Here is a 21,862-nt window from a genome sequence, read left to right as displayed (position 1 = left end):
GGCAGGTCATTCCCGCACGACAGGTAACAAATGCCCCAGTCCAAGTGCAGTTGGACCCGTACCGCACGCGCCCCGTGCTGCCTGCCTCTGCTTGCGTAGGGCGTCCTTCCTAGACCGCGCAGCCGCAGCAGGCCCGATCCCGACCCGCCCTAGGCCCGGTCCACCGCACCACACCCTGGCCCCCTGCATCCATGCCCCGCACGTCAGTGGGAGACCGACCGCTCCCGTGCGCCGGGCGCAGCGTGGTTCCCGTCTCCGCCCTCCTCTTCCCCGCGGTCGAAGCCCCTCCTCTCCCCCGGAGGCCAGAGCCCCCACCGGCTTCGTCGAGTCCCCCTCGGCTCGCCTCCCTCAAATCAAATCATCAGAGCAAGCTGGGAGGAGCAGGCGAGGGACGGCAGCAGGGAGAAGGCAATCAGAGCTGGGAACGACAGAGAGAGATAGTGAAGAGAAAGAGTAGCGTTGATACACCGTCGAATCGAATCGAGCGCCCCCCTCCGCCCCATCCCCATATCGGAATCGGAACCCCGCATCGCCATCGCCACCCCTTTCCACTCTCCACTCCCTTCCACCTCGCCCCGCCCACTGCGCTTGCGTGATTCGTACGGTTTATCACCGCCTCTTTCTCTTCCACTCTCTCTCCGTGGTTGGGTTCGGTTCGGTCCCGGTCCGCCCGCCGCCGCCGCGGCGCCCACAAGTAGTAGCGACATTCGTCTTCGCCTCCTTATTCTTATTCTGATTCCCCCTGTGTTCTCCTCTGCTGGTTGATTAGTGGAGGCGTTGTTGTGGCCTGTAACTTTCGGCGTGGCTGCTGTTGCTGCAGAGCGAGATGGCGGGAGGGCCAGGAGGCGGCGATGCCGGCGGCGAGCACGCGGCGGCGTCGTACTGGTACGACGCGTGTGAGGACGGCGCCTCCCTGCTCTGCGGCATCGACTTCGCCGCTTCCGCCGACTTCGACCCGGGCCTCATACCGGCCATGGACTGCGGCGCCGACGGCGGCTTGGTCGCCGAGATCGACCGGATACTCGAGAGCATCAACGCCGAGGCCGTCCCCGCGCCGCCGCCGCCGCTGCCTCCTCCTGCGCCAGCGCCCGTGGCTCCGCTGCAGCCGCAGCCGCAGTTGCAGGAGGCGGCTGCGACCGTGGCCCACAATGCGGTGGCGGTGGCGGACCTGTCGCAGAGGACCCCGGCCGTGGAGGCGAGGAAGGAGCCCAGGAGGGAGTCCCCGGCCGCCGCGGCCAATGGCGGCGGGGAGTGCAGGGACGGCAAGCGCCAGCGTCTCACTGCGGGTGGTACAGGGGGACCGCGCCACGACTGGCGGCGGCGTCCGATGCTGCCCCCGCCGCCCCTGCCTCCATCCCGTGGGTGGGAGGATCGGCGCGGAAGGCGGGATTACGACAGGTCTCGTAAGCGCGACCGCGACGGTCACTACGGCCATGATCACCACCGACGCGACGCTCGGGGTTTCTGGGAGCGTGACCGCGGCGGCAAGATGGTGTTCCGCCATGGCATGTGGGAGTCTGAGACGGACCGCCACGGAAAGCGTGCCAGGACGCAGGATGGATCCCCTGCCACGGAGAATAAGGCGGAGGTGGATCGGACGGGGAACGAGAAGCCTGTCACTGAGGAGAAGGCGAGGCAGTACCAGCTCGAGGTCCTTGAGCAAGCAAAGAGCAGGAACACAATAGCTTTCCTTGAAACTGGTGCTGGGAAGACTCTCATAGCTGTGTTGCTCATCAAAAGCATCTGTGACAAAATGCTCAAGGAGAACAAGAAGATGCTCGCTGTTTTCTTGGTGCCTAAGGTGCCTCTTGTGTATCAGGTACAGACACATGAGTGAGCCTTCAGACATTCAGGTCGCAAATCTTCTTGATACAATTATATTTTCTTGGTGGAATTGCAGCAAGCTGAAGTGATACGTGAGAGGACTGGCTATTGGGTTGGGCACTACTGCGGCGAGATGGGGCAGGATTTCTGGGATTCTAGAAAGTGGAAGCGTGAGTTTGAGTCAAAACAGGTAAATTCCTATGTGTGGCCATACTTTTACTTCCAAACTATTTTCAGATACAATGCCCCATGGCCAAGCTCTGATCAGACCTGTGCTTAGGCCACTTGAGTTAGGAAACTATAGTGTTTTACTAAGTTTTCGATTTACCTGGTTAGTAGCCGAGACACTTGCATTAAGTCTCATTGTTTCTTTGCAGATTATTAATTTCTAAAAAAAAATCTTGCTCTAGATGTAATTTTCTTACCTACTATGCCATTAAATTTCATTGTTTCTTTGCAGAATATTAATTTCTAGAAAAATATCTTGCTCTAGATGTAATTTGCGTACCTGCTATGTCATTGGCAATTACTGCATTTTGTTTCCTCAGAATAATTCCTTTATATGTTTGAGTAAATTAGTGTGCTTGTTACCTAAGAAAACTAATTATGTTTTACTACTACATGTGATAAGTGATAATAGTTTGTACTCACTGATTCAATGTGGTGGCCTAAATCTTACCAGCTGTTTTTTCATTTTCTTGTCTGTATTTATTTTTCCTTGAGATATAAGGTGGATTTCTTGATTATCTAGATTGTATAGATGTAATTGTACCAGTTACTGCTGCAGATAATGTCCTTGTTTTTTGCTTCATACTAATTATTGTTAATCCAAGTCACCCCAACCCCTCCTTTGTCCATCTTCCTGCCCTAGCCGATGCCCCTACAGGGCTTCCTGCAGAAGGCTGGTGGTCATGTCCTCCACCTCCATTATTCCAAATCTGTGAGCAGACAGTTTTTTTTCCAGTGCAATGTCCCCAACATTTTTTCGACTAACCATTGAAACTTTGGAACAGAAACTATTACCCTTTAATTTTATTTTCTTTGACTAGGACTAGGGGTAAGTTTTGGGGCATGCTTGGTCCCTCAGTGAAGTAGCCCCGCCTCACCTCTCCTGCTTGGGCAAGCAGAACCTTGCCAGCGCAGGCAAGCCGATTCAACTCGCTTGCAGCAGCAGGGAAAAACACAAACGAAGTCTGGCAATGCAGGAACCAAGGTAAACTAGTTGGAGATCCAAATGCGTTGCACGCTCCAATTCCTATCCCCACACCAGCGTTACAATGCCCGCGAGCCGGGCATTCCAGTTTCGGGAGGCCAGGCCAGGCCTGGGGCACCAAATCGCGGAGGCCCGTGGCTCTGACAAGAACCAAAATGCCCAAGGCGCAGGCATTTGGTACATGGGAGGGGCGATGGTTCAGCCCACCGTGGCAGCGAGGGCCGCACCAGGGCTGGAATGCCCAAGACCCAGGCATTTGGTACTTAGGAGGAAGGCGAGCGGGGTCTGGGGCATCCCATCGAGGATGGCCTTGACCCAGGCGACGATGGCCCCACCAGGCCCGAAATGCCCGGGTGCCAGGCATTCTGGACTTGGGAGGCGACATAGTACTCGGTAAAGGGTTCGGTAAAGGGTCCAAGCACGCCGTTGGTTCCTCAGCTAGACTTGCCTCGCCTCACCTTACCTTACCTTGCCAAGGTAGGGGAGCCAAATTGGCTAGCCTGGGATAGCAATGAAAAACCTTGCCAACATAGAAAACAAGAAAGCTTGCCATAGATCGAAACAACTACATCAGATTTCCTTGCCCAGCGAGGTGAGGCATGGTTTTCCCTAGGATCCAAACATGCCTCAGGAATGATTTGATGACACCCTTTTGCGTGTTGAGGGGTGCATTATGTTATTTTGTTGTGTCTAACTGGAATTCTCGTGGTTCTGGAATGCGATATGTTTGACTCATTTGTATCCCATATATTCTTTCTTGCACCTAGCTTGTTCTAACATGGTTTATATGCACAAGCTGATATTTCTTGACTTGCTGGAGCCGGTAAGTGATAAAAAAAACTTCTTAGAAGATCGGGCTTAGGATAAGAAGGTATCCTATTTGCTTCAAATTGTATTGTTAATCAGGAGGGATCCTTGCCACAATAATTATATTTTGGCTAAAATCCCAGGTCTTTGAGAACTTTTGTCATTTTTTCTCAACTTGTGGATTTAAGAGGAGGGGAATCCTTCTTGCTTATTTTAAGGATCATGGTAGATGTATTTGTTGCCTTGAAAGTCAACTAGACACCTTTAGTCCCACATTTGCTTACACTTAATAAGATAAGATGTATAGCAAGTAAATCACCTTTTTTCGTGTATTCTTCAGTAGGATGTTTGTTGTGCCTGTTACTTATTCATGTCTCACGCAGGTACTTGTTATGACAGCTCAAATTTTGTTGAACATCCTTAGGCACAGTATTATTAAAATGGATGCCATACATCTTTTGATTTTAGATGAGTGCCATCACGCAGTGAAAAAGCATCCATATTCTCTAGTGATGTCAGAATTCTATCACACCACTCCAAAGGACAAGAGGCCTGCTGTGTTTGGCATGACTGCTTCACCCGTTAACTTGAAGGGTATGGCTCTCCTTAGTGTATCCTTGTTATTCCATGTACATTTTTCTTTGGCAGGTCCTGTCTCATATTTAGATTTACTGCTCCTTTGCCTTCTATTATATTTATGTTTTTCTGATGCTTAGTACTACTATCTGGATAGGAGTGACTAGCCAAGAAGATTGTGCTATCAAGATACGAAATCTTGAGAGTAAACTGGATTGTGTAGTCTGTACGATCAAAGATCGGAAAGAGCTGGAGAAACATGTTCCCATGCCTTTGGAAGTCATTGTCCACTATGACAAAGCAGCCACTCTTTTGTCTTTCCATGAACAAATCAAACAAATGGAGGCTGCAGTTGAAGAAGCTGCACTTTCTAGTTCTAAGAGAACTAAATGGCAGTTCATGGGAGCTAGGGATGCAGGGTCTAGAGATGAGCTACGCCTTGTCTATGGTGTTTCTGAGCGTACAGAAAGTGATGGTGCGGCTAATTTAATTCAGAAGTTGAGAGCTATAAACTATGCTCTGGGTGAACTAGGACAGTGGTGTGCTTACAAGGTACTGCTTCACATGAACAGTGAACTAGTGTATCGCTAGCTGTCTTGTGTTTCTAACTATATCTGCTTAATTTCAGGTTGCACAGTCATTCTTGACAGCACTACAGAACGATGAAAGGGCCAACTACCAGGTTGATGTTAAGTTTCAAGAGTCATACTTGAAAAAAGTAGTTGATTTGTTACACTGCCGGTTGACTGAAGGGGCTGCAATGAAAAGTGATAGTAATGATGTTGAAATGCATAATTCTGAAAACCCCCAGCCAAATGAACTTGAGGAGGGAGAGCTACCTGACAGTCATGGTATTAATAGTCTTTCTTTTTCTTGCAAAATGTGTTCTGTGGTCACCTTTTTCTTTTTAACCTTCCCCAATGAATTTCCCCTTTTCCTTTATTTTACAATTAGCACCTATTTTGTTTTTTCTTTGTCCTTTAACCTGAGGGTATATAATTAGCACCTATTTTGTTTGTTTTTTTGCCCTTTATTATACCTGAGGGTATCTCAGCCTCACTTTTAACGCTGTATGCTGTTATTTCCCACTAGCTGTTTCTGTAGGTGAACATGTAGATGAAGTCATTGGTGCCGCAGTGGCCGATGGAAAAGTTACTCCAAGGGTGCAAGCTTTGATAAAAATACTTCTTAAGTATCAGCACACTGAGGATTTTCGTGCTATCATATTTGTAGAGCGAGTGGTAACAGCATTAGTCCTTCCTAAGGTAGGGACTATGTTTTCCACATCTTAAGATCAATTACTTCTGAACTTATTATGAATTCTCTGACCTGTTTCCCTTTCATGATCGCTTTAGGTCTTTGCAGAACTTCCATCGTTGGGCTTTATACGGTGTGCAAGCTTGATAGGTCATAACAATAACCAGGAGATGCGGTCATGCCAAATGCAGGATACAATCGCAAAATTTCGTGATGGCCGTGTATGTTTCTATTCATGACATGCTTTAACATATATTGTTTGATGTGGCACACCCACCTTTTGTGAGTTTAGCTATGTTACTAGCTAGGCTTATTCATCTGCATTCAGTGATTCTGTGCAATCTGCTAAATTTCATGATGTCCAAGTATGTTTCTACTCATGACAGAATTCTACATTCATATTTTTCGTTCCAAGTACATATGTGTTGTAAGTTTAAAACTATGTTTAACTGTGTGCTGTGCATATGTGCATATCTAAGTTTAAAAATAGATATGTCCAAGTACATATCCATTGTACTTTAGGGGTATACCAGAAACGCGCGCGGCTTTGCCGCGCCTTCTCTTTCGATTAGGCCAGTGGCAATAAGAATATAGGTGTAGTGATGAGAAACTCAGCAATTTTTTGTTCATTTTATGATTTCTATGTATTTTCGAGACTTTATCATCATGAAGGTATAATTTTTTTTACCCCTAAAAAGCATAGGTAAAAGTTTATATGAAAAGATTGTTACTAAAACATGTGATATTATGGATGCACTGCATAGGATTTCAGATCAACTTGATTTTCTAATTGATTTACTATGCAATTTTAAAGTTCCAGCTAATTTATTTTTTTTTTTGAAAAAAAGAGATATAATCAAAGATGGCCTGTATGTTGATTTGAGAAAAATCTGAGGAGGTTAATAAGTGGTTGATGATGGCTATTACACTAATAACTCTAAGTGGTTGATGATGGATATCAGCTCTTGTACGTAAAATTTCAGAGAAATTTGGGCCACCACCCTTCTGTACTTCTGGAGGTAGAGCAATCGATGATCCTCCATGCTCATTCAGGGCAATAGGAAATTCCACCATCTCTTAAGAGTACTAATTGCACGTTGACTGCATGTTGTTTACAGGTGCATTGATACTATTGACTACCTATAGGATTTGAGAGAAAAATATATATGGAAAATATCAGCAATGTACAACAAAAATAGTAGATTGTAGAATTAATACCTGATCCAGTTTTGCCAAATATACTCTCCCTCACACATCTCATAAATTTCAAGTGGTCGACATGTAGTGCAACTCTGAATACGAATTATAGGTAATACTGAGTTCTAAATTCTGTACAAAAATTACAATGTGTTAACAAGCTTTGGGACCTGATGTCTTTTAAAACATTAAGATTTTACCCTTGGTCCTTCAACAAAAATGTTAGATCTATATACCATGAACGATTGTTATTAAAGACAATTAAGTTGGTTATACATGAATTTGAGAGAGAGGGATCAATGAACAGAGTTGGTTCAGGTTCTACAAGTGAATCAACACCGGCAGCGGTCTGCCTGCTTGCCGAAGGCCACCCCTCAAGATTCTACCAATATAACTGATCTAGAAAAGATACAAAGATGTGTGTTGTAGGTGATACTTGCAATTCTTGTAGATCAGGGCCGAAGTCATCTTTTTGGACTGCTTGGGAAGATGATTTAGCAGCAGCAGTAAGCACCATTGGCCGCAGATCACCAAGTGGAGGCAATGGAAGACGGCCTAGCTTGCGGCGGCACCGGCGTCCCGTACCACCAAGCAGGGCCAGGAGCCGTCAAGCCCTTAGCTGTTTGTGTTTTATTTTCACCATTCAAGACTTCACTACTTGAGTTTATTGTTTCTCAGACTTTGATGACAGGCTCATAGCAGACAACAAAGATAATGATTCAACAAGACAAGCTGATAATCTATCCTCTATTCAATCCACACATCCAGTACTTATAAATTCAACTTGTAGATCAATAAATTTAATTTGAACAGCAATGGATCGAGGAAGGGAGTAGCACTTGCCTGGTGTTGGCTGACTTATTTTAAGGTAGGCATGATGGTCCGACAAAAATGAGAAGTCTTTCAATGAACCCAAAACTTGTAAACATTGAATACTACTAATGCCATGTCTGAATACTACTAACACTACTATTGCCATGTTTTCCTATGAAGGATTTGGTTACTACTAAAACTACTAATACAAAGTAGTATTCATCATGCGAGAACATGTCAGAGGTAAGTCTATTATGTTTAAAAATTTACTACTATACCACCAGAACTACTGCTAACTTAAAAAGCGTTTGCGGCTAGCCCAAAATGGATCTGAGAAGAATTTGGAGAGCTGAGTTAAAAGGTTTACTCTGAAGAACTGAGTTAACGGTATGAGATAACTTGTAACATATGTTAGTCAATACAACGGACGTGCTGAAAAAATAAAGTAGAATACAATATACTACTTGTGAACACGCGGATCTGCTGGGGACACGAGCAGGCAAATGAAGATGAAGCCTCCCAGTCCCTACTCACAACGATTCTGAGGAAAGGATGGTCCTGGAGACCTGGCCAGCGTTTCTCCTCTAGCACTGCAAGAAGCAATTCGTTTCTTCATCAAATTAGATGGCACATTAGGAGTCGGAGGGAGTTGGGAACGAGACCAACCTTTATCGATAGGGGCATACATACATGGATCGGGAGTTTCGCCGGCTCATCATCGTGGATCCATGGATCAGGAACTTCGCTGGTGAAGGGGAGTTGGAGTTGCCATCAGCCGGCAGCCGGTGCGGAGGGAGCGGGGGTGAGGAGAGGGGATGCCGAACGGAGTAGGCTGCCGCCACCGTGAGTAGCGCCGCCCAGCATGGGGGTGGAGAGGATGCTGCCGTCGGTGGACGGAGCCGCCATCGGTGTCGAAGGGGAGCGGCATGGCAGCGGATCCACGAGGGGAGGTTGCCTGCCGTCGCCACTGTCCGTGGGATTTGGTTGGGGATCAACATCGCGCCGGTGGACGTGAGGAGCAGGGAGCGCAGCCGAAGGTGAGGGGCAGGGAGCACCGCGCCGGAGCTGTGAGGCGTGGGGCTGTGGCGGCGTGAGAGAAAATTTGGGGTTGGCAAAGTTTTCTATGGTTTCTGGACTGCGGGTTGATTTCGAAATAATCTGAGGTGTTTTCTGCAAAATATTCTGAGAGGGCCTCTGGAGCGCGGGTTGATTTCCGAAAAGTTAAAGGGGTTTTTCGTAAAATGACCGCGGATCGCCCGATCTAGGCCGTCCGCGCGCCCGATCGAACGGCCACGAAAAGCCGGTGACGTGGAACGCTGTCTGCCTGCGGTTTGGATGCAGGTTTCATATAGAAAGATATTGGAGTTGATTTGTGTCTCATACACCAGTTATAAAAAAACCTCTGTTATGGGTTTGCAGGTTACACTGTTAGTTGCAACTAGTGTTGCAGAGGAAGGACTTGATATTCGGCAGTGCAATGTTGTCATTCGCTTTGACCTTGCAAAGACTGTTTTGGCCTACATTCAGTCTCGGGGTCGTGCTAGAAAGCCTGGATCTGACTACATATTGATGCTTGAAAGGTAATTCTGTGTCACCAAAACTGTGGATTATACCATTAAAATATGCTCCGTTTAAATCCATCTACTTATAAAAAAAGGGCAGACCTAGTGCCGGAGGCTCCCACATGAGTGAGTCTGGGGAAGGGAAAAACCGAGGCAAGCCTTCCCCCCCGCAAAATCTGCGGAGAGGCTGCTTCGAACCCGTGACCTGGTGACTCAGTGAGACAGCTCTCACCACTGCACCAGGCCTGCCCTTCTAAATCCATCTACTTATATATAAATTAATTGTGCCAGAGGAAATTTGTCTCATGAAGCTTTCTTGAGAAATGCTCGGAATAGTGAAGAGACATTGAGAAAAGAAGCTATTGAGAGAACTGATCTCAGTCATCTTGATGGCACTTCTATGCTAAGCCCTGTTGATACATCACCTGATTCTATGTACCAGGTTGAATCAACAGGTGCTGTTGTCAGTCTGAACTCTGCAGTTGGACTCATACATTTTTACTGTTCACAGCTGCCGAGTGACAGGTCCATAACTCTTGTGATTTGTTTGGTATACTAGCTCAATTGATTGTTGAAATCGCAGGCTCATCAGTAGTTTCCTACTTCCAGATACTCTATTCTTCGACCGGAATTTATTATGCAAAAGCATGAGAAGCCAGGGGGTTCAACAGAATATTCTTGCAAACTTCAACTCCCTTGTAATGCTCCATTCGAGAAGCTTGAAGGTCCTATATGCAGTTCAATACGCCTGGCACAACAAGTAATGACAGTTCACTGGAACACATTATTATTCAGTTTTTTTTCTGTACATTTTATCTATGAGTCTGAACCATGCCTGGTTCTTTTTGTGCAGGCTGTTTGTTTAGCTGCTTGTAAGAAGCTACATGAGATGGGTACCTTCACAGATACGCTTTTACCTGACAGAGGAAGTGGGGAAGGAGAAAAGACTGAACAAAATGATGAAGGTGATCCACTGCCTGGAACAGCACGCCATAGAGAGTTCTTTCCTGAAGGGGTTGCTGATATTCTGCAGGTTAGTGTTTCTTTCTCACATTACCTGAGCTTGAACGTAACTTAGTCTTAATGGTGCTTTGCGAATTGCGATCTGCTGGTACTTTTAGGTTTGTAATTAGTTTCATTTCACTGAACTTTGTTTTCAACAGGGAGAATGGATTTTATCTGGAAGAGATGGTTACCAAAGTTCACAGTTTATTAAGTTATATTTGTATTCTGTGAACTGTGTAAACATTGGGACTTCAAAGGACCCTTTTGTTACACAACTTTCAAATTTTGCTCTTATTTTTGGCAAGGAGCTGGATGCAGAGGTAAATTTTTTTCCTGGTGATAGTACGCAACATGAGAAATGAACGTTTAAAAGTCTATAATGTTTCGATATTTTAGGTTTTATCGACGACGATGGATCTCTTTGTTGCTAGGACAATAATAACAAAGGCATCTCTCGTATTCCGTGGACCAATTGAAATTACAGAAAGTCAGGTTGATTTTCTTTGCAATGAAGCATCAAAGTTCATTTCCATATTTTTACATTAATGTTGCTAATCTTGCTCATGTGCTTCCAGCTGATCCTGCTGAAGAGCTTTCATGTTAGGCTCATGAGCATAGTACTTGACGTTGATGTTGATCCCTCAACAACTCCGTGGGATCCAACAAAAGCATACCTCTTTGTTCCTGTGGGAGCTGAGAAATGTATGGATCTTTTAAGAGAGATAGATTGGACTCTAGTTAACAGCATTGTGAACTCTGATGCCTGGAACAACCCTCTTCAGAGGGCACGCCCAGATGTCTATCTTGGCACGAATGAAAGGACACTTGGCGGAGATAGGAGGGAATATGGGTTTGGGAAGTTGCGTCATGGAACTGCATTTGGACAGAAAGCCCACCCTACGTATGGTATTAGAGGAGCCATCGCTGAATTTGATGTTGTCAAAGCATCTGGATTAGTTCCTGGTCGTGGGCGGGGACATTTTAATGATTATCAAAACCAAGGCAAGTTGTTCATGGCAGATTCATGTTGGGATGCTAAAGATCTTGCTGGAATGGTTGTAACTGCCGCCCACTCAGGAAAAAGGTTCTATGTGGACAGTATTTGCTACAACATGAACGCAGGAAATTCATTCCCTAGGAAAGAGGGCTATCTGGGTCCCTTGGAGTACAGCTCGTTTGCTGATTACTACAAACAGAAGTAAGATAAGTTTTGAATGCTGAAAGCAAAAGGAGTTCTCTCTTAGCTCTGGCTGTTTTTGCTTTCCATTTTTGGCAAAGTAGCTTTGTGGCAGCATGTCATGATCCTTCTTGTTTTTCCTCTCAGGTATGGTGTGGAGTTAATTTATAAGAAACAACCTCTTATACGGGCACGTGGTGTTTCATACTGCAAAAATCTACTTTCTCCTAGATTTGAGCATTCTGAAGGTAAAAGCTATGTATTTCTTTTGCGAGATTTCAACAACAACAACAAAACCTTTAAGTCACAAACAAGTTGGGGTAGGCTAGAGTTGAAACCCAAAAGAAGCAATCAAGGTTCAGGCACGTGGATAGCTGTCTTCCAAGCACTCCTATCTAAGGCTAAGTCTTTGGGTATATTCCATCTTTTCAAGTCTCCTTTTATTGTCTCTACCCAAGTCAACTTCGGTCTTTCTCTGCTTCTCTTCACGTTACTATCCTGGCTTAGGATTCCACTACGCACCGGTGCTTCTAGAGGTCTTCGTTGGACATGTTCAAACCATCTCAACCGGTGTTGGACAAGCTTTTCTTCAATTGGTGCTACCCCTAATCTATCACGTATATCATCGTTCCGAACTCGATCCCTTCTTGTATGACCGCAAATCCAACGCAACATACGTATTTCCTCGACACTTATCTGTTGAACATGTCGTCTTTTCGTAGGCCAATATTCTGCGCCATACAACATAGCAGGTCTAATCGTCGTCCTATAAAGCTTGCCTTTTAGCTTCTGTGGTACCCTTTTGTCACATAGGACACTAGATGCTTGTCGCCACTTCATCCATTCTGCTTTGATTCTATGGCTAACATCTTTATCAATATCCCCGTCTCTCTGTAGCATTGATCCTAAATATCGAAAGGTATCCTTCATAGGCACTACTTGACCTTCCAAACTAATATCTTTCTCCTCCCGAGTAGTAGTGCCGAAGTCACATCTCCATATACTCAGTTTTAGTTCTACTGAGTCTAAAACCTTTGGACTCCAAAGTCTTCCCGTCATAACTCCAGTTTTTGATTCACTCCTGTCCGGCTTTCATCAACTACCACTACATCGTCCGCGAAAAGCATACACCAAGGGATATCCCTTGTGACCTCATCCATCACTAAAGCAAACAAATAAGGGCTCAAAGCTGACCCTTGATGTAGTCATATCCTAATCGGGAAGTCATCCGTGTCTCCATCACTTGTTCGAACTCTAGTCACAACATTGTTGTGCATGTCCTTAATGAGCCCGACGTACTTCGTTGAGACTTTATGTTTGTCCAAAGTCCACGACATAACATCCCTTGGTATTTTACCATAAGCCTCCTCCAAGTCAATATAAACCATGTATAGGTTCCTTCTTCTTCTCCCTATACTGCTCCATAACTTGTCTTATTAAGAAAATGGCTTCCATGGTTGACCTTCCGGGCAACAACAACAACAACAACAAAGCCTTTAAGTCCCAAACAAGTTGGGGTAGGCTAGAGTTGAAACCCAACAGAAGCAATCAAGGTTCAGGCACGTGAATAGCTGTCTTCCAAGCACTCCTATCTAAGGCTAAGTCTTTGGGTATATTTCATCCTTTCAAGTCTCATTTTATTGCCTCTACCCAAGTCAACTTCGGTCTTCCTCTGTCTCTCTTCACGTTACTATCCTGACTTAGGATTCCACTACGCACCGGTGCATCTGGAGGTCTCCGTTGCACATGTCCAAACCATCTCAACCGGTGTTAAGCTTTTCTTCAATTGGCGCTACCTCTAATCTCTCACGTATATCATTGTTCTGAACTCGATCCCTTCTTGTATGACCGCAAATCCAACGCAACATACGCATTTCCGCGACACTTAGCTGTTGAATATGTCGTCTTTTCGTAGGCCAACATTCTGCACCATACAACATAGCAGGTCTAATCGCCGTCCTATAAAACTTGCCTTTTAGCTTCTGCTGGTACCCTTTTGTCATATAGGACACCAGACGCTTGCCGCCACTTCATCCACCCTGCTTTGATTCTATGGCTAACATCTTCATCAATATCCCCGTCCCTTTGTAGTATTGATCCTAAATATCGAAATGTATCCTTCCTATAGCACTACTTGACCTTCAAACTAGCATCTTCCTCCTCCCGAGTAGTAGTGCCGAAGTCACATCTCATATACTCAGTTTTAGTTCTACTAAGTCTAAAACCTTTGGACTCCAAAGTCTCCTCGCCATAACTCCAGTTTCTGATTCACTCCTGTTCGGCTTTCATCAACTAGCACTACATCGTCCGCGAAAAGCATACACCAAGGGATGTCCCCTTATATGTCCCTTCTGACCTCATCCATCACTAAAGCAAACAAATAAGGGCACAAAGCTTGACTCTTGATGTAGTCAGTATCCTAATCGGGAAGTCATCCGTGTCTCCATCACTTGTTCGAACTCTAGTCACAACATTGCTGTACATGTCCTTAATGAGCCCGACGTACTTCGTTGGGACTTTATGTTTGTCCAAAGCCCACCACATAACATTCCTTGGTATTTTATCATAAGCTTTCTCCAAGTCAATAAAAACCATGTGTAGGTCCTTCTTTTTCTCCCTATACCGCTTCATAACTTGTCTTGTTAAGAAAATGGCTTCCATGGTTGACCTTCCGGGCATAAAACCAAATTGGTTCATAGAGACCCGCGTTATTGCTCTCAAGCGATGCTCGATAACTCTCTCCGATAGCTTCATAGTATGGCTCATCAACTTAATTCCCCGGTAATTTGTACAACTTTGAATATCCCCTTTATTCTTGTAGATCGGTATCAATATACTTCTCCTCCACTCATTAGGCATCTTGTTCGATCGAAAAATATGGTTGAACAGCTTGGTTAACCATACTACAGCTATGTTCCCGAGGCATCTCCACACCTCGATTGGGATACCATCCGGATCCCATCGCCTTACCTCCTTTCATCCTTTTCAATGTCTCTAACCTCAGATTCTTGGATTCTCTGCACAAAACGTCTATTGGTGTCATCAAAAGAGTCATCCAAAGATTGTGTCCATATTCTCACAATTGAACAATTTATCAAAATACTCTTGCCATCGATGTCGGGTCTCATCCTCCTTCACCAAGAGATGCTCCCTTTCATCCTTAATACACTTAACTTGGTTGAAGTCCCTTGTCTTTCTCTTACGAACCCTAGCCATCCTATAAATGTCCTTCTCTCCTTCCTTCGTACTCAAATGTTGGTAAAGATCCTCGTACGCTTCTACCCTTTACCACACTTACAGCTCGCTTTGCAGTCTTCTTTGTCACCTTGTACTTCTCTATGTTGTCCACACTCCTGTTATGGTACAAGCGTCTATAACACTCTTTTCTTCTCCTTAATAGCCCTTTGGACTTCCTCGTTCCACCACCAAGTATCTTTAGCCTCGCGTCCCCTTCCTTTGGTTACTCCACACACCTCTGAGGCTACCTTCCGAATGTTGGTTGCCATCTTGTCCCACATATTGTTTATGTCGTCTTCTTCCTTCCAAGAGCCCTCTTTGATAACCCTTTCCCTAAATACCTCTGACGTCTCCCCTTTCAATTTTCCACCACTTTGTTCTTTCAATCTTAGCTTGTTTATCCCTACGGGCACGCACCTGAAAACGAAAATCTGCCACCAAAAGCTTATGTTGAGAAACAACACACTCCCCTGGTATCACCTTGCAATCCAAGCATGCTCGTTTGTCCTTTCTTCTTGCGAGGACAAAGTCAATCTGGCTACAGTGTTGTCCGCTACTGAAGGTCACTAGATGAGATTCTCTCTTTCTAAAGAAAGTAGTTGGCTATCATCAGGTCAAAAGCTACCGCGAAGTCCAGAACTTCCTCCCCCTCCTGATTCCTACTACCATACCCAAAACCTCCATGAACTGCCTCGAAACCTGCGCTTGTAGTACCTACATGCCCATTAAGATCTCCTCCTATAAAAAGCTTCTCACTACTAGGTATAGCTCTAACCAGACCATCTAAGTCTTCCCAGAACTGTCTCTTAGCACTCTCGTCGAGGCCTACTTGGGGGGCATACGTACTAATTACGTTCAAGACCATATCACCAATGACAAGCTTAACTAAGATAATCCTATCTTCTTGCCTTCTCACTCCCACCACACTATTTTTGAGGCTCTTATCAATCAAAACTCCTACTCTATTTCTATTCGCAACTGTCCCTGTGTACCAAAGCTTGAAACCTGTATTGTTGACCTCCTTCGCCTTTTGACCCTTCTATTTAGTCTCTTGAACGCATAATATATTTACACGCCTCCTAGTCGCGGTATCAACTAATTCTCTTAACTTACCTGTAAGCGACCCTACATTCCAACTACCTAAACGGATCCTAGTTGGTTCGACTAGCTTCCTTACCCTTCGCACCCGTCGACTCAGATGTGAAGACCCTTGCTCATTTTTTCACTACACCCGGGCGCCGATGTAGCGCGCCACTAAGGATGCGACGACCCGATCCTTGCTCACTTGACACCGTGCCCAGATCGCAATACGGCGCGTCACGGGGGTGACGACCCGGCCCTTGCTCATTTAATACCATACCCGGGTTCCGATATGGCGCGTCGCTAAGAGGGTTACGCCCCAACGATTTTCTTTCGGGTTTCATCTCCATTAGAATGGCTAGATTTAACGTTGGCTCGCCACGCCTATCACAACCCTTCTCCTTTACCAGGGTTTGGGACCTGCTATGTTGAGATAACATAGGCGGAGTTTCTTTTGTGAGATTTCATTTAGACTTTTTTGTTTTCCTTAATGTTTTACTATTCACTGATGTTTTGGTCTTTCAAGCCCATCCAAGACTTCCCATTCAGCCCTAGATTAATTTAATAAAGAAATACAAACTTAGTGCTTAATATACTTGCAAAGGGGAAAGTGTTTGTGTAATGGATTTGTACTACTATTGTTTTGCAGCTGGCAATGGAGAATTCTCAGAGAATCTTGACAAAACATACTATGTATATTTACCACCCGAATTGTGCCTTGTGCATCCTCTTCCCGGATCACTTGTTCGTGGAGCTCAGAGGTTACCCTCAATAATGAGAAGGGTGGAGAGCATTGCTTCTTGCAATTCAACTGAAGGACATAATTGGTTATCCAGTTCCTTCAAATAAGGTACACCTGCAGCTCTCAAGCCTACATGTTTTAGGGAAAACTTTCTAACGTCCCCTGGTAGAATTTACCGGTGAATGGAACACTTAAATTTGTCCTTTCTATATTACACCACTGTCTTCTATTGAGATGTCAAAGACTACATGCAAACTAAGTGGAGCACACAATGACACCTCTAGGCCTTCATTGTGGCTCCTAGCCTTGGTGGATCGTGTCTGTTAACAAGAATTTTTTTTAAACAAACCAATATGTACTCAATCCAGGTGCTACTAAATACTAATGCTAGTTTTGTACATGATAATAGGCAGGGTAAATTTAAGGGTCTAGTCTTCTGAAAAGATCATGCTTGTTAAAAAATGTGGAAATACCATAAACCCGTTCATTATTCACCTAGATTCATCATGCAATAGCTAAATGTTATTCTCAAATAAACTTGAAATTCTGCACATTGATTAATAGCTTTTTGTTTGTGTGGTTCACAGATATTAGAAGCCTTGACTGCTGCGTCATGCCAGGAGACATTCTGCTATGAAAGAGCAGAGCTGCTGGGTGATGCATACTTGAAATGGGTTGTGAGTAGATTCCTTTTCCTAAAATATCCTCAAAAGCACGAGGGACAGCTCACAAGGATGCGGCAGCAGATGGTTAGCAACATGATCCTGTATCAATACGCTTTGAATAAAAACCTCCAATCTTATATCCAAGCGGATCGGTTTGCTCCATCAAGATGGGCAGCTCCAGGAGTGTTACCTGTATTTGATGAAGAAACAAGAGATTCTGAACCATCCATCTTTGATGAGGAATTTACTCCTAGCAGTGAGTTACAAAAGAACTCGTATGATGACTATGGAGATAGCATGGAAGAAGACGGTGAAATTGAGGGAGATTCTAGCTGCTATCGTGTTCTATCAAGCAAAACATTAGCAGATGTTGTGGAAGCACTTATTGGTGTCTATTATGTAGCTGAAGGGAAAATTGCTGCAAACCATCTGATGAAATGGATCGGTATTAATGCAGAGTTGGATCCTCAAGAGATCCCTTGTTCAAGGCCATATAGCATACCTGAGAGCATAATGAAAAGCATCAATTTTGACACATTAGAGGGTGCATTGGGTATCAAGTTTCAGAACAAAGGGTTACTTGTTGAAGCTATAACACATGCATCAAGACCATCATCAGGTGTTTCCTGTTACCAACGCTTGGAATTTGTTGGTGATGCTGTATTGGATCATCTCATTACGAAGCACTTATTTTTTACTTATAACTGACCTACCTCCGGGCCGCTTGACTGACTTGAGAGCTGCAGCTGTTAATAATGAGAACTTTGCAAGGGTTGCAGTTAAGCATAAGCTGCATGTACATCTTCGCCATGGATCATCTGCATTGGAGACACAGGTGGGCCATTTCTTAATGTTCAGTAGTGGTCCTGGTGCAAGCGGTAGAGTCTTACCGCCTGTGACCGGAAAGTCCCGGGTTCGAGTCGCGGTCTCCTCGCATTGCACAGGTGAGGGTAAGGCTTGCCACTGACACCCTTCCCTAGACCCCGCACAGAGCGGGAGCTCTCTGCACCGGGTACGCCCGCCAGTAGTGAACTTCCTTGTTACTCCCTCCCTCTTTTCCAAATTATAAAACGTCTTGGCTTTTCTAGATACATAGCTTTTTATGCACTTAGAAATACATTATGTCTAGATGCGTAGTAAAAACAATGTATCTAGAAAGCCAAAATGTCTTAGAATTTGGAATGGGGGGACTATGTGTTACCCTATATATGCTGTAATGTTTGAACTAGAGTTCTGTTATGTTGAAATTATTGCCACCTTTTGGAAGCAGTGCTGACTATTCTCTCTATCCTCTGAAGATTCGAGAGTTTGTGAAGGATGTCCAGGTGGAGCTTTCGAAACCAGGTTTCAATTCTTTTGGGCTTGGGGATTGTAAGGCTCCTAAGGTTCTCGGAGACATTTTTGAGTCTATTGCTGGCGCAATATTCCTGGATAGTGGGTGTGATACCTCTATAGTCTGGAAGGTAGTTTCTGTATCCTTTGGAATGAAATTCTGTTCATCCTCGTGTGGAAAATACTAAAGTTTCATTTTATTAATCCATCATGTCAGGTTTTTCAGCCTCTGCTTGATCCAATGGTGACACCGGACACCCTTCCAGTGCACCCTGTAAGGGAGCTCCAAGAGCGCTGCCAGCAGCAAGCTGAAGGACTAGAATACAAAGCTTCACGTACAGGCAATGTAGCTACAGTTGAGGTCTTTGTTGATGGCATACAGATTGGTGTAGCTCGGAACCCACAGAAGAAGATGGCACAAAAGTTGGCGGCTAGAAATGCACTTGTTGTCTTGAAAGAGAAGGAAACTGCAGCAAAGAAAGATACTGAAAAGGATGGCGAGAAGAAAAACGGTTCTCAGTTCACTAGGCAGACCCTGAACGACATCTGCTTGAGAAGGCAATGGCCAATGCCACAGTACAGGTGTATAAACGAGGGTGGCCCTGCCCATGCCAAAAGATTTGTTTATGCGGTAAGGGTAAATACATCTGACCGTGGATGGACTGACGAGTGCATTGGAGAGCCAATGCCGAGTGTGAAAAGGGCCAAGGACTCTGCCGCCGTTCTTCTGCTCGAGCTGCTGAATCGAAATTACCGTGACAAGCCTGATGGCAAATAATCTTTGATGTGTTTGTGGTGGTAGTGGTAGATGTGGAAGCATTCAGTGCTTTTGAGCAATGCAAATAATCTTTGTTGATGTTCTTGGTGGCGGGTAGTGGTGATATAGGAGGCATTCAGCATTCTTATACCCATTCAATGCTTTTCAGCCCTCGCAAATAAAAACATAAGCAGAGCTGAGGAGTGAGATTAGAGGATTATTTTTGTCTGATGAGGTCACTGGTCACTACTAGGTATTTACTGGTGAGGTACTGAGGTGTCGCAAATAAAGGATAGGTTGATATAGGATATCGGAGGCCTCTTATTCATCGATTGTATAAGGTGTTTAAAGAACAGTGCATTGATCCAATAAATTTATATTGATATATGTTAACATCTTTCTTCTCAAGTATCTATTTCGTCCCGCTATGTATTCAGTGCTTAGATGCTTACAAACACCTCACATTCTGTGATCTGTACATGTAGCAACAACATAGTACACATGATCAAAGTGCCATTGCATGCGTGCGATGACATTTGAACAGAGTGACCATGCTACCCGTACCCGGTAAGCCAATTAAATCTGTGAAGCCCATTTCGAGAGACTGGTCTAATCTGCAAATGAGAATCCAATAATTATACCAACTTATCAAGGATGACACTAATCTGGAAACTGAAATGATGCAACGTCCATATGGCTGAATAAACAATACATCTTATTCAAAACTCATCTTATGCAAATCCCAAAAATGAACAGCGACGCTACAACGCTGGACGACGCGTTTGATTTGATTCCATTTCCACCGGGTGTTGGTGTTCCTGACGAAGCAGGCTGCAACGAGGAAGGAACGGTACGGTACGTATCATGATCAGGCCGTGAGCTCCATGATGGCGCTGACGATGTCGCCGTCGTTCGCCTTGAGAGCCTTGACGGCCTTGGCGCGGGTGACGCTGGCCTGCGTCATGACGAGGTCGATGTCGCGGGGCTCTATCCCGGCCTCGTCGATCTCCTCCTCCTCGTCGGCCGGCGCCGCCGCGGCGGCGGCCGCGTCCTGCTTGGCCATCACCTTGCTGAGGTCCTGCATCCTGAACTGCTGCGCGGCCTGCGCCTGCAGCTGGGAGCTCAGGTCCTCTATCTTGGCCTCGCCGAATATCACGTACGTCTCCGACGCCGGGCTCTTGAAGACGTCCGGCTTGGACACCACGAACAGTATCTGAAGGCAAATTATAGGTAGGCATGATGATAAGGCAAAGTGTGTCGCATTTGCATTGGCTTGTGTTATGTGCGTCGGATGACAGTAATAACAAGGGCTAAGAATTGCATTAACTAACATATTGTTTGTATGCATGAGATGAAAATTGCATATATGAACATCTTGTTTGTATACATGCATGGAGAAGAAAAGTTAGGTGTGTTTCTCGTGGCATATGTATATACGTACGTTCTTGGCTCTTTTGATGGTTATCCTGGTGACGCCGGTGACGGGTTTCATTCCGAGCTTCATCATGGCCTTGCGGCTCTTCTTCTCGCTGCGGCACTGCTTGGTGCCCTCGGTTGCGCCGGCACCTAGCTCACCTACACGGCCAGAGACACCGCAGCTAAAATCAGTCCCCGTCTGGCACATGCAAATCTATCTGCAGTTCTGCACTCTGCACTCTGCACTCTGCAGCATGAAGGGCAGGAAGCAGAAGGTAACAAGCACACACGTTACCTTCATCAGCTTCGTCATCGTCGACGTCGTCGTCATCGTCCTCGTCCTCGCCTTCCTTGACGTCCTCGACGACGACCGGCGCCTCGTCCTCCTTCTGCTGCTCCTCCGCCTTGGGCGCGGCCTCCTCGCTCTCCACGGGCGCCGGCGCCGCCGCCTCGTTGCCCTCCACCACCTCCGCCGCTGGAGCTTGCTCGCTGACCATCCTGGCTGGACCGTGGTCGGGGTGAGCGGAGGAGGCTACGGTGGTGGTGCAGCGACGTGCGGTGGCGACGCACGGGAACGGTGGCGGAGACTGGGGAGTGCTCCGGATAAGGGGTGTCGAGCCGAGCGTGCGACAAGACAAGACGGAGAGCGCGGCCGCAGGGCAGGGCCTTATCTATCCGCCGCGACCGTCACCCGCAGGCCGCAGCAAATGGGCTTTCTGTACCCTTGTTGGGTTTGGGCTCTCTTCACTCTGCTGGGCTTGGACCCAGCGTTCCTGGCGTACGTACGTCCTCGACACGCTCTACTACTGGGCCATACAATTTAATTCCGATTAAGATGGGCCTGATCCAGGTGCTATTATTTACGCTGCCTGTTGCAAATAAAACATACAGTCCTTCCTGTTGACGGTGATGTTGTATGTGTTCACAAAACTTTTTTTTTGTACAATAAAAAGAAGGAAATTGTTGTAAAATAATACTCGACGAGCGGGAATCAGATCGAAACTGGAACAGGGACCGGACACCGAACACCTCTAGGAAACCAGAACCAAGTCGGACTAGTCGTAGTCGTAGCTACTTCCTCCTGAAATCGCGCAGTGCAATGCGCCACAGAATCAAAACCCCCGTCCACGGAGCATGCACTTGCACGCCGTCGACGATCAGTTTCCTTGTCTCGCGCCGGACTGAGTAAATCAAGGAGCAAA

General features: G+C 45.7%; 2 protein-coding genes and 1 long non-coding RNA gene across 4 annotated transcripts; 1 reads left to right on the top strand and 2 right to left on the bottom strand.

Moving 5' to 3' along the window:
- The first annotated feature begins 6 nt into the window (after positions 1-6).
- LOC136534794 (endoribonuclease Dicer homolog 1-like) lies at positions 7-19,780 on the top strand. The gene is given in 22 exon segments (XM_066527161.1): positions 7-697; positions 821-1,819; positions 1,901-2,014; positions 4,228-4,438; positions 4,578-4,972; positions 5,049-5,271; positions 5,513-5,685; positions 5,776-5,898; positions 9,107-9,267; positions 9,541-9,774; positions 9,859-10,009; positions 10,103-10,282; positions 10,413-10,574; positions 10,651-10,746; positions 10,830-11,452; positions 11,579-11,679; positions 16,398-16,540; positions 16,542-16,598; positions 17,078-17,857; positions 17,859-17,990; positions 18,454-18,618; positions 18,705-19,780. Coding segments are annotated over 21 exon segments (5,778 nt in total). The 5' UTR covers positions 7-697; positions 821-826; the 3' UTR covers positions 19,266-19,780.
- On the bottom strand, positions 7,097-9,099 carry LOC136534796 (uncharacterized). 2 transcript variants are annotated; one of them, XR_010778816.1, is made up of 2 exons: positions 8,354-9,099; positions 7,097-8,277 (listed from the first exon to the last, which is right to left on the bottom strand). It is a non-coding gene; the product is annotated as an uncharacterized lncRNA (long non-coding RNA). The 2 variants fall into 2 exon arrangements; XR_010778818.1 differs by having other exon boundaries at positions 8,378-9,099.
- Positions 19,781-19,905: 125 nt separating the features above from the next.
- On the bottom strand, positions 19,906-21,285 carry LOC136534795 (nascent polypeptide-associated complex subunit alpha-like protein 1). The gene is made up of 3 exons (XM_066527162.1): positions 20,956-21,285; positions 20,686-20,819; positions 19,906-20,457 (listed from the first exon to the last, which is right to left on the bottom strand). The coding sequence occupies exons 1-3, from the start codon at positions 21,155-21,157 to the stop codon at positions 20,113-20,115; spliced, it is 681 nt and encodes a 226-aa protein (XP_066383259.1). The 5' UTR covers positions 21,158-21,285; the 3' UTR covers positions 19,906-20,112.
- Between the last annotated feature and the right edge of the window lie 577 nt (positions 21,286-21,862).

Source organism: Miscanthus floridulus, unplaced genomic scaffold (assembly GCF_019320115.1).
Source record: "Miscanthus floridulus cultivar M001 unplaced genomic scaffold, ASM1932011v1 os_2306_1_2, whole genome shotgun sequence".
In the NCBI taxonomy this organism is placed as follows: Eukaryota; Viridiplantae; Streptophyta; class Magnoliopsida; order Poales; family Poaceae; genus Miscanthus; species Miscanthus floridulus.
Note: the sequence above shows the minus strand (reverse complement) of the source record. Positions and strands in the feature narration are given on the sequence as shown.